General features: G+C 37.1%; 1 protein-coding gene across 2 annotated transcripts; it reads left to right on the top strand.

Moving 5' to 3' along the window:
• The first annotated feature begins 1,407 nt into the window (after window positions 1-1,407).
• Window positions 1,408-4,053, top strand: LOC110817538 (acid beta-fructofuranosidase 2, vacuolar-like). Of its 2 annotated transcripts, XM_022046127.2 has the most exons (5): window positions 1,408-1,775; window positions 1,946-2,802; window positions 2,894-3,291; window positions 3,379-3,466; window positions 3,548-4,050. In XM_022046127.2, the coding sequence occupies exons 2-5, from the start codon at window positions 1,951-1,953 to the stop codon at window positions 3,845-3,847; spliced, it is 1,638 nt and encodes a 545-aa protein (XP_021901819.2). In that variant the 5' UTR covers window positions 1,408-1,775; window positions 1,946-1,950; the 3' UTR covers window positions 3,848-4,050. The 2 variants fall into 2 exon arrangements, with proteins under 2 accessions (XP_021901819.2, XP_088073731.1); XM_088217605.1 differs by lacking the exon at window positions 1,408-1,775 and having other exon boundaries at window positions 3,548-4,053.
• The last annotated feature ends 8,652 nt before the right edge of the window (window positions 4,054-12,705 follow it).

Raw genomic sequence — 12,705 nt, 5'->3', positions numbered from 1 at the left:
TAACTATACATACTATTGATAAATAATTTAGCAATTTTATTCCCTCAATAAAAACTTTATATGTATGTTTATGAACATATATATATATATATATACACCTAATTAGGAACAAAGTTACAATAATTTACCTAAAAACTTTATATGTATGTTTATGAACATATATATATTTATATTTGTTTTGATATATTTTATTGAATTTAGTCCCTGACATAAATTCATGTCATGGATGTCATTTATATCCATTCGACATGTATATGAATACTATATTATATTTTTATAATATATAACAAAATTTTAATATAGTACATTGGTACAATTTTTATTTATGTTTTTTTATAATTTATTAATATGTTTTAAAAATATGATGAATTGTAAGTACAGTTGGTGCACCTGGGCACATTAGATTAAATTCTAACAGAAAGTAGACAATTAAAGTTACCCTATATATATTAATATTTTCTAAATTTTTATTCTTATCTTTAATATAAAACATTAAATTAAATAGTGCGATTAATTAATTAATATACTTTAGTATTTACAAAACATTAAGTACCTCCAGAAATAAGCTTTCACTAAAAGGATTAATTTTTATTTTATTATAAATTTTAAATATACCTTAAGATCGTACGGACTATATATATATATATAAAATAAAAACTCCAATGTATTTATTACTGTTATGATTGATTACTGATTGATAGAATGTCAAATCCTCGTTTAATCATGATTAAGATTGAAATCCTATTTATTGTCGAACAAAGAAACTAAAAACAGCCGCTATATATATGACAAATAAGCTCATGCCATATCTTCCTTGATCACCTTCCCATCTCTCTCCCGATAAAATCTTTTCTCTTTGCCGACGTTTAACTTCCTGAAAAAGTTTCCTCTACAATCCTCTATAATGGATGGGCAGAAAACGTTCCTACCAATTTCCAATACACATGTGTACACTGCCCTCCCATCTGGGCCTCACCCCGTCGGACCTCCGGCGACCGACCGTCGCCGACCCATTAAGGCCTTCCTTGTAACTTCCTCCGGCTTTTTAACGTTAGCCTTTTTGGTGGCCCTGATCGCCTCTTACAATGGCGACAATTTAGGTAATAATAATACTGTTATTAATAACAACGACGCCTCATTGTCGTATGTATCTATGGAACCCGCAAAGTTAATGGGACCCGTGTCACGTGGCTCGCCGGCCGGCGTGTCGGAGAAGAGTAACCGGCCGTTGTTCTTGGGATTGAAGGCGATGCCAGCTTTCCCTTGGAGCAACGATATGTTATCCTGGCAGAGAACGTCATTCCATTTTCAACCAGAGAAAAATTGGATGAATGGTATTTATAAGTAACTCTCTTTTCCCTTCTTTATTTCATTTTCAATCGGATACCACTTTCTACATGGTTCTTTTTTCACTTTCTGTTAGTGAAAAAGAAATAGGAAGGAAAAGAAGAGATGGAAATTTCTTTCTTGAGAATTTCAGAGAAAAGTCAACCCCTACAGCCAATTATAAGATTATTGAATTAAAAGAATTTGAGTAATTTTTTATTAGTTTACTTTTTTCTTTCTTACTATAAAGTTGGAAAACTGAAACGAGAGGAAGGGGTTTAAGCTGTATAGTATAAATTGTCAAAGATAAGTCAAAACATAATTTGATTTTTAGAAAGAAAGATAATTCATTTTAACTGACTTCCTCCTTTTTCTTTTCTAATTGTTGGTTGCTCGACTCTTCCTGGGCTGATTGCGGAATGTGGTTTCTTTTGCTTCAGATCCTAATGGTATCTTCTTACTTCAATTTTTTCCTTCCTAATATGTTGTCTAATTTGATTGATATTTTAACCATAACCAAAATTTGATCCGAATAAGAGATTTGACGAGAAGGAATTAAGGTTTAGCACATAAAGGAATTAATGTATTGTTCTTAAAATTTGGAAACTTAATGTTACAGGTCCAATGTTTTACAAGGGATGGTACCACTTCTTCTATCAGTACAACCCAAATGGTGCTGTGTGGGGTGATATTGCTTGGGGACATGCTGTTTCAAAGGATTTGATTCGCTGGTTTTACCTGCCCTTGGCTATGGTTCCTGATCAATGGTATGACATCAATGGCGTCTGGTCTGGATCTGCTACCATACTCCATGATGGCCAAATAGTTATGCTATATACTGGCTCAACAAATGAATCAGTTCAGGTGCAAAATCTGGCATACCCTGCTGATCTTTCTGATCCCCTCCTCATCAATTGGGTCAAGTATTCTAACAACCCAGTTCTGGTCCCTCCACCAGGCATTCATTTCAAGGATTTTCGTGATCCGACAACCGCTTGGTTGACGTTGGAAGGGAAATGGCGAATTACAGTAGGCTCTAAAGTTAACAAGACCGGCATATCTTTAGTGTACGACACTAATGACTTTATAAATTTTGAGCTTTTAGATTCAATCCTTCATGGTGTTCCCGGCACTGGCATGTGGGAGTGTGTGGACTTTTATCCTGTCTCAAAAACAAGCAATTATGGCTTGGACACGTCTTCCTATGGCCCAAAAGTCAAGCATGTGGTGAAAGCAAGCATGGATGATACCAGGAACGATCATTATGCTATAGGGACTTACTTTGAAGAAAACGGGACATGGGTTCCTGATTTTCCTGAGATTGATGTTGGAATTGGGCTTAGGTATGATTACGGGACATTCTATGCATCCAAGACTTTCTATGATCAGGACAAGCAAAGAAGAGTTTTATGGGGTTGGATTACAGAATCTGATAGCGAAGCTGCTGATGTGAAGAAAGGATGGGCTTCTGTTCAGGTATTTTAAATTTCTGACTTGAAGACAACATAGAAGTTCTTTATTCACTTAATTGGTTTCTGATAATTCAAGTTTGTATTATCTCACACAGAGCATTCCAAGGACATTGGTGCTTGATCAGCAAACAGGTACCAATCTACTCCAGTGGCCGGTTGAAGAGGTTGAGATTCTCAGATTAAGCAGCAAGGAATTTGTCGACATAAAAGTTGGTCCAGGTTCAGTGATTCCACTTGACATTGGCCCTGCAACACAGTTAGATATAGTGGCTGAATTTGAGGTAGATAAGGAGGCTTTAAATGGAACAGCCATGACCGAGGTTGGGTTCAGCTGCAGCGCGGGCGGAGGTGCTGCTCAACGCGGCGCTCTAGGGCCTTTCGGGATTCTAGTTCTTGCTGATGAGTCCCTCTCAGAGCAGACTCCTGTATATTTCTATGTTTCCAAGGGAAGTGATGGCAGCTTCAAGACTTTCTTCTGCACTGATACATTAAGGTAAGTGAAAAATCTTCTGCTCTTTCTTTGACTAACAATTCTGAAAAGAAAAGCATCTGATTCTTTGATGGGTTATCTTTTTTCAAGGTCCTCATTGGCAACTGATGTGAACAAACTTGTTCATTGGAGCTTTGTCCCAGTTCTCGAAGGAGAAAAACTATCTTTAAGAATATTGGTGAGTTTAGCCTCAGTTAATTTGTCTTTTTTGTTTTAGTTTTGGATTTTGGGTTAAGTTAAATTTTAAATGTGAATTCAGGTGGATCATTCAATAGTTGAAAGCTTTGCGCAAGGAGGAAGATCTGCCATTACAGCTAGGGTTTATCCAACAAAGGCCATTTATGGAGCTGCTAAAATTTTCTTGTTTAACAATGCTACGGATGCCAAGATTAATGCCTCACTCAAGATATGGCAAATGAATTCTGCCTTCAACAGACCTTACCATGATGATGATGATGATTCAGACCTATCAAGCCAACCCCATATCCAAACCACTACTTTTCATAAATTTCTCCATCTTGTTAAGTTGTTGATCTCCCCTGTCTTTCGCCTCTTCTGATCCTTCTCAAATTTATTCTTCTTTCCTTTTATTATTATTATTATTTTTTTGTGCATGTATAGTTTTGTTTAGGGGATTCATTTGGTAAAAGTCCTTTGTACATTACCTTTAAATTCAATTATAGTAGTAAACAACAATATTAATATCACACTGAAATATTATATAGTTCAAAAAATATGTATAATAATTAATTTATTTAAGATGAGACCTCCAAGTAACTTTGTGGTCAAGTTCTCTTAACATGAGAGCCCAATATAGAATGAGAAATAAGAAGAACGAAGAGTGAATTTAGTGATGAATGATTCAATTTGTATTCAATTATTTAATAACGAGTCATAAAAAAATCTTACAATTTAGAATTTAATGTGTTATAGTGTTTCATATAATAATATTATGAAATACACTAAAATTTTAAATTCATAATCTCGTATGAAAAATAGAACAACGTAATAATCATTCAACTGAATAAATAAATTATATTTATAAATAATATTTATTCACAAAAATATTTTTTTAGAAATTAATCTTAAACGTGTTAATTTATTTTAAAATGATTTCTTTCATTAATAAAATAAATATATTATTATTCGATTGAAGCAACTGGTGTTTGTGTTGTAAGTGGTAAAAATATTGTTAAAATTATTATTAAATTTCCTTCATTCTGTAAATTATTATTAAATTTCTACAAGTATATATTAATTGAATTATTATTTTTAGCTTTAAACATAATTAAATAATTGTTTAAATTATTATAATATAAAAGCACTTTTAAGCAGTAAAATAAAAAATAGTAAAAAACATAGATTTAATTTAAATTATTATTATATAACAATGTTAATAGTATTATGACCTCTTCAGATTTCACAAGTTATGGATGTCTATATTTCTTTCCCTTCCGTAACCTTCAAATTAATTTATAACTTATTTTTAGCTTAATTTATGGTCTCATATACCTCTTTAAATAAAAATTGTAAGAAACTTTAAAAAAATTTCTTATTTATTTTTATATACTTTTATCTTCTATTCTATTATTATTATATTCTTAAAGTTTATAAAATGTCTACAAGACAAAATGCTCCTGCCCAAATAAATTTCTGGGCCTTGCATGTGTATGAAGTATCATGAAGGCTAATTATAAAATGGTAATTTAGAATTTATAAATGTTTAACTTGACACTAAAATAATAATAATAACTTCGTATGTTTAATCATGCATGTAAGTCTGTCGATTAGCATGTTTTGGTTCTGTCTGTTGTTTGGCACTTTAGTGAATCTTATGTGGTTGCGATGACAACTATGGAGGCTTAGGGTGGATTGACAGCACTAACGATATCAGATGCGGAGGAGGAAGGACGTGATATCTCGGAGAAAGTGGTACAAGACTCTGTAGAGTATGATTTTTGTTTGGTACGCAGATTCTTGACGGAGGCTGTGATTAAATTTAAACCAATGCGCAACACATTGACGGATATCTGGCCCCCAATAGGTGGTATTAGTATTGTGGAATTAGGTAGCGAGAGATATCTTTTTCAATTTTTCTATGAGGTCGATGTGCAGCTAGTTATTAACGGAGGCCCGTGGACATTTAATAATCATATGTTAGTGACCCACTGTTTACAAATGGGAGAACATCCATGCATAGTCGATGTAATACCCGGGTTCGAAATTTAGTTCGGGATTAGTTTTAAAAATTAAAATTAATATATAAGAATGTAAATTTTTATTTTATAAATTTTTATTTAACGTAAAATTTAGAAAATAATAGGTAGACGATAAAATTGAAAATAATTTTAAAAAAATGAGTGAAAATTTGGGTTCGGGGGTGTTTTTGAAATAAAAATCGAAAACTGGAGGTCAAAATGTAATTTAAAAAAATGCACCACGTAGGACCGCCTAGTCAGCAGTTCCGACGAACTGGAACGCGCCGCGTGACAAGACACACTGACTCGGTACCACCTGGGAGGCCACACTGGTAATTCGCATGCCTGCGATCGGACGGTCCGGATTTGTTCCCGCGCGCGTGGACGGTTCAGATCCATTAGTAACCCATAATTAATTATATATATCTTTTAAATTGCACAAAATACCGTATTATTGTTAATTTGACGTCAATTCCATAACAGAAAATAGAGTGAGGGATAATTACTCAAATCGATGTCCGAAAAGCTAAACTTGTTGATTGCACCTACTGCCGGTGCTCGAGTTTAGTGAATTTTTCTTTGGGGATTAAAATGCGCTATAAGTACCTACAAATATCCGAAAAATCCAAAATTAGTGTCAGAACCTCTTTTTGGCCAATTCTGAAATTCTGGCACGGTGGCTTTGCCGTGCTCCGGCAACGACACCGCCACCCGCAATAGTGGTTTGTCTCGATTTGGTTCTTTTCGATCGAATTCGGCCAGATTTGCAACAATCCCTGCGAGAAAACACATTAAGGGGTCTTAGTTGGCCCAAAAAAAATGAAAAACTGAAACTCATAAGCGGTGGGGTTCTCTGGTACGGCGGCTTCGCCGGCTCACCTTTGTCTTTGGATATTTTGTTTCAATCAACCTATAAAGAAGAAAACGGTGGTTAAAATGGTGAAAGAAGAATTACGCAGAACAGGAATCGGAAGGGTCTCACCGGAGGCATTTTTTGCAATTTTTCGCGACAGCACCGCCGGGATTTGCCCGCGGTTTCTGGTTTATCCACGGGTCTTTTGGCTCCGATTTGGCCATGGGGATGTTTAAAATTGAATTCCAAGTAAATGGAGAAATTTTTACCTCTTTCAGCGGTCGGAAGTGGCTCCGGCATAGTGGCGGATGGCGGCGGTTCTCATTCCCGCCTACTGAGTCTTCTTCTCCAGCGAGGGTGTCTGGCGGTTAGGGTTAGGGTTTGGTGTGAAGAGGGTTATTTATATATGTTCCTTTTTAATCTGTGTCGTCTATTACGTTTAATCTGGACCATCCGATCGCGATTAAATAGAGAGTGAATCTGGATCGTTCATCGTAATCTGATTTGAACCGTCTGATCACGTTTAAAAAAGAAGTGGATCTGGACCGTTGATTGCGTTTAAATCTGACCATCCGATCGCTGACACGCGGATCACCTGTGTGGCCTCCCACGTGGTACCACATTAGTGTCCGTTGCCACTCTACACGTTCTGATTTGTCGGAACTGCTGACTAAGCATCCTACGTAGTACAACTTTCTTAAATTGCGTTCTAACCTCTAATTTTCAATTTTTCTTTCAAAAACACCCCCAGAACTCAAAATTTCATCCATTTTTCCCAAAATTATTTTCAATTTCATCCCCCTCCTATTTTTCTTCATTTTTACATTAAATTAAAATTCAAAAAATTTAAAAATTATATTTATAAATAAATTTAAATTACAATTAAATTAATTTGGGTATTATAACTTCCCCCACCTTAAAAGAAATTTGGTCCCTCAAATTTGTCTCTCTCTTACTTAATCAAATAGTTGGGGGTATTGGGCTCTGAAGTCTAATTCTACCTCCCATGTGGCTTCTCTCGGTATGTGATTCTGTCATAGGACCTTAACAAAAGAAATTTTCTGATTACGAAGTAATCTGCTCTTTTGGTCCACAATACCGTCCGGTACTTTCTCGTAGGACAGATCCTCTTTGAGTGAAAAAGACTCGTGGGCTAAGATATGAAACAGTTCCGGGTTGTACTTGCGTTGCATGGACGCATAAAATACATTATGGACCCTGAAAAGTTCTAAAGGCAGTGTCAGCCTGTAGGCGACGGTACCAATTCTGTCTAAGATTTCAAATGACCCAATATGCCGGGGATTTAGTTTCTCCTCTTGCCAAACCTACAGATTCCCTTGAAAGGGGTGACTTTAAGGAACACCCGATCGCCTTTATCAAATTTCAAATTTCTTCTCTAGGTGTCCGCATAACTCTTCTGGCTGCTCTGAGCCATCTGAATGTTCTTCCTTATCTTAACTGTTTTGGTTGTAGTCTCCTCTACGAGATCTGTGCCGAATAGTTTTCTATCACCCACTTCTTCCCAATATATCGGCGATCTGCATGGGCGGTCGTACACGACTCATACGGAGCCATGCCAATACTTGCTTGGTAACTGTTGTAGGCGAACTATATCAGGGGTAGATGGTCATCCCAATGGCCCCCGAAGTTAATAACACAAGCTCAGAGTATATCATCAAGTGTGCGGATTGTCCTTTCTGACTGTCCATCGGCCTGATGATGGAATCCAGTACTAAAAGACAGTTTCGTTCCCATGACTTACTGAAAGTTAGACCAGAACCGATAAGTGAACCTGGAGTCCCTGTCAGACACTATTGTCACTGGTACTCCATGTAATTTGACTATATCCCGGATACATTCTTGTTAACTTGTCTAAGGGATCAGTCATCCTGATGGCCAAGAAGTGGAAAGATTTGATAAGTCAGTCAACAATTACTCAAATGGCAATCTTTTCACGAAATCCATTGTGATATATTCCCACTTCCACTCCATAATTGGTAATGATTGAAGTCGCCCACCTGGCGTTGATACTCTGCATTGACCTGCTGACATACTAAACACTTAGAAACAAAGTCAGTCATATCTTTTTTCATCCCGTTCCACCAAAATCAGGGTTGCATACTTTGATATATCTTAATGCTTTCGGGATGCATAACAAACTTTAAGTTATAGGCATCTGTCATGATGTCCCTTTTCAACTCACTGTCACCTGAAACACACACCCTATCTTGGAATCTGAGCAACCCATCGGTAGAGACTCAAAATTCAGAACTTACTCCCTGTTCTGCATCTTTCTTGAGGGCTGCTAAGGTAGAATTGACAGACTGAGCTTCCTTTATTCTCTGGATTAACTCCTGATAAGGTGGAATTGACGGATTAAGCTTCTTTTATTATGTGGATTAACTCAGGTTGAACGGTCAAGTGGACCAAACATGTGACTCTCTTTAGGTCCTGAAATCGTACCTGTTGTGTGGCCCCTATTAATCTGCATTATGAAACTATTAAATGAGCTAATATACCAACAATTTTCCTGCTGAGTGTGTCGACTACTATGTTGCCCTTACCCGGGTGATATAAGATATCGCAATCATAGTCCTTGAAGAGTTCTATCCACCTTCTCTAGCGCATGTTGAGATCCTTTTAAGTGAATATGTGTTTCAATCACTTATGATCAGTATAGATCTGAAAGATCTCCCCATACAAGTAATGGCGTCAAGTCTTCAAGGTGTGGATAATTGCAGCTAGTTCTAAGTCATGGGTATGCTAGTTTTTTTTATAACTCTTCAACTGCATGGACCTATAGGCTATGACCTTCCCATGCTACATCAAAACATAACCCAATCCTAAGCAGGAGGCATCACTATACACTGTATATCCACCCGATCCGCTCGATAAGGCTAATACAAGTACGATAGTCAACCGTTTCTTTAGTTCTGAAAAAATTCTTTTACAATTCTTGTTCCACTCAAACTTGACATTTTTCTTTGTGAGCCGAATCATAGGAGCAGCTAGGCTAAAAAATTCTTCCACAAACCTGCGGTAATAACCTGCCATCCTCAGAAAGCTACAGATCTCCTTAACTGAGGTCAATTTTTTCTAGCCGAGCACTGCTTCAACTTTTTTAAGGTTCACTAACACTCCATCTTTTGATATGATGCACCATACGAAGGTAGTCTGCTCAAGCCAAAACTCACACTTACTCAACTTTGCATACAGCTTCATCTCTCTGAGAACCTGCAAAAGCTAAGTCAGATGGTAACTGTGTTCTTCTCTGCTTTTTGAATAAAGCAAGATATTATCGATGAACACAATAATGAACTAATTTAAAAATTATCTGAAAATCCTGTTCATTAAGAGCATTGGTTAGTCCACATGGCATGACCAGGAACTCATAGTATCCGTATCTGGTTCGAAAGACTGTTTTAAAAATGTTTTTTGTCCCGATCTTTACCTGATGGTAACCTGAATGCAGGTCTATCTTGGAGAAGATGTGGGCACCCTGCAACTGATCAAAAAGATCATCGATCTTCGGGAAGAGTACTTGTTCTTGATTGTGACCATGTTCTAGCCTCTATAGTTAATATAAAATCTTAATGTTCCATCTCTCTTTCTCACAAATGTGACTCCAGCATCCCAATGAGACACACTATGTCAGATGAATCTACTGTCCTGTAATTCAGTGATTTGTTTCCTCAGTTCCTCCATCTCAACACAACTCATGCAGTAAGGAGCAACCGTAATAGGCTGGGTGTCTGGCTGAAGGTCTATGGTGAATTCGACTTCTCCGTCTACTAGCAGTCCAAGTAGTTCATCTGGAAACACATCTAGAAAGTCTCAAACTACCAGAATCTCTTGAATATAAATTTCTTTATTGGATTTACCTAGTTAGAGAGAACAGTCGGGTTAAAGTACTTGATAATAAGAGAATTTTTCATGAGGAAAATAAATGTTAAATAATTTTATTAATTTATAAATGACTCCTCATTAGGAGGGTTGAATACAACCTTTTTGCGAAAACAATCTAGGGTGTCGTGATACACCGCTAGTCAGTTCATTTCTAAAATTACATCAAAGTCCTTCATATCAATCTCTATTAGGTCCACATTCAATTTTCTATTTTCTATATCTATGACACATACTCTATATACAACTTCCCCTAGTAGTATCCTACTCCCAAGAGTAGACACAAATAACACAGAATCAAGTTTTTTAGGTGATACATTTAATTTTAATGCAAAAACATGTAAAAAAAATGAATGTGATACACCACTATCAATCAAAACATGAGCATGGTGGTTACAGATAGTGTACGTACCCTGTACCACGTCCAGGTTGACTTTTGTATCCTGCTGAGTGAGGTTGTAAGCTCTGCTCTGGATAAGAGCTCTAACCTAGTTCTGGTTCCTCAGGCACTCTCTTGCATAATATTGGGCACTAACGAATATACGGCATGTGTTGTTGAGGCGATAGCAGGGTCGACCCCCATGATCATTGCCACAATGCTGACAAGTCTTACTCCGTCTTGCTACTGGAACCTGAGGAAGAGCCTAACTCATCAGTATGGGTCTCTTGTTCTGTTGAATAGGTGCAGTAGGAGCTGGTCTGCGGTGTGGAGCCAAGGGCTTGAGGTTCCCTACTACTAGAGGAAATGTGCGAAGGTTCCTCTTCACTAATTGTGTCTTGGCCAAAACAGCCGAATAAGTTCTGAGCTTGAGTACAAACAACTGTCGTCTGATATTAGGACGGAGACCCCACTCGAACCTTCTAGCCTTCCTGCCTTCATCTGTCATGCTCTCTAGGGAATATTGGCCCAATTCTATGAACTTGTGAGCATATTCTGATATAATCATGTTCCCCTGGATCAAGTGTGCAAACTCTATTTCCTTCAAATGTCAGAGATGCTTTGAAAGGTACTATGCATGAAAGGCTATCAAGAACTGTTCCCAAGTGACTGGAACGGGCAGGGTGGCCTACTTGATGTACCACCAGCAGTATGCCTCTCCCACCAGCATGTAGATAGCAATGATGACTTTCTGTTCAGGAGTCACCCCATGCATCGTGAATGCCTTCTTTGACTCAGCTAATCATTACTCGACCTCTTCAAATGAAGATCCCCCTACAAAAGTAGATGGATTTAGTCTTTTATATCTCTCGATATAGACTGAGTCCATAATGGGAGGAGTTGGGTCTCATGGAAGAGGGATTGAACTGTGCTAAGGATATACTGGATGACCCTATGGTGGTACTGGATGATATAGTACAGGTAGCTCCCTCCTTTCCTCCTGGGCCTGCTGGGCAGCGATGAGTCTCTCCAGCATCTCAAATAATCGGTCAACATCCTCTCGTAGTGAAGCCTACCGGACTGTTCGGTTTAGTGAGCGTCTTTCTCTCCTCATCTATCTGTACCTACATTTTACAAGGAATGGTTGAGTGATAATTCATTGTTTTTTGTGTTTTCTATGGATTTTGCATAAGGAATGGGTCCGAGAATGCGGCTCTGATACCAATTGTAACGACTCCAAAAATTTCAAAAGAAATAAATTATAAATTAAGTGCGGAAATAAAATAATCAGTAAGGGTTAACGTTTCGTACACAATAACTTAAAGTCTCAAATAATGCTACGGGAATTACTATTTGAAGAAAATACAAAAAAATTAAGGAAATAAACGGAAAATAAATAAAACTGGCATTTTACTCGTAACCCTCTTATGGATCGGGCTCTGGATCCTGATCCTCTTGATATGAAATTGTTAATAAAGGAATGAGCTACACTAGCCTAGTAAAAATATCACGCTACTCACCGACACAGAAATGAAAGTTGGTAGAAATTGTTAATAAACTAATGGAGCACTTAATTAAGCAAATTCATTTATCATAAATAAAACTATTTGCTGCATACTTATCGTAGCGAGATTTACAAAAATAACCTGTAGAATCAATAACATAATATATATCATGATCTCATATTCAATTAACCAAAACAAAAATTTTTCTTTTTTATCAGCCTACTGGTATCCATGAGGGTTCATAAGGATGTCCCTACAATGCGTGAACCTCTTTTCTTTAACATTTTCAATTAATGAGCCGTCTCTATACCTCATCCGGTATGAGTACCAAATTACAAAACTTCAATACCTCGTCTTATATGAGAGTGAAATGGCTCGACTCCATACCCCGTCCGGTATAAACGTCAAATTATAAAATCTCGATACCCCCTCCGGTATGAGGCAACGTTCACGGTAGGATTTTCTATGCACCCGATTCGTCCACCATCTCCCAAAATATCCAGTAAGGCTGTCTTTTCATCCATTCACTTAATCACACAGTTCCTATTTACCTTTAATCTCAGTTTTCTAATTCAACCG

The sequence above is a fragment of the Carica papaya genome, chromosome 4 (genome assembly GCF_054855325.1).
Source record: "Carica papaya isolate Zhongbai chromosome 4, ASM5485532v1, whole genome shotgun sequence".
NCBI lineage: Eukaryota > Viridiplantae > Streptophyta > Magnoliopsida > Brassicales > Caricaceae > Carica > Carica papaya.
This window is presented reverse-complemented; position numbering and strand designations above follow the sequence as displayed.

Coding starts and splice junctions, on each gene's coding strand:
- LOC110817538 (XM_088217605.1), top strand. CDS start 1,951: ATGTTTTACAAGGGATGGTACCACTTCTTCTATCAGTACAACCCAAAT. Junction 2,803..2,893: donor AAGGATGGGCTTCTGTTCAG/GTATTTTAAATT, acceptor TATCTCACACAG/AGCATTCCAAGGACATTGGT. Junction 3,467..3,547: donor AACTATCTTTAAGAATATTG/GTGAGTTTAGCC, acceptor ATGTGAATTCAG/GTGGATCATTCAATAGTTGA.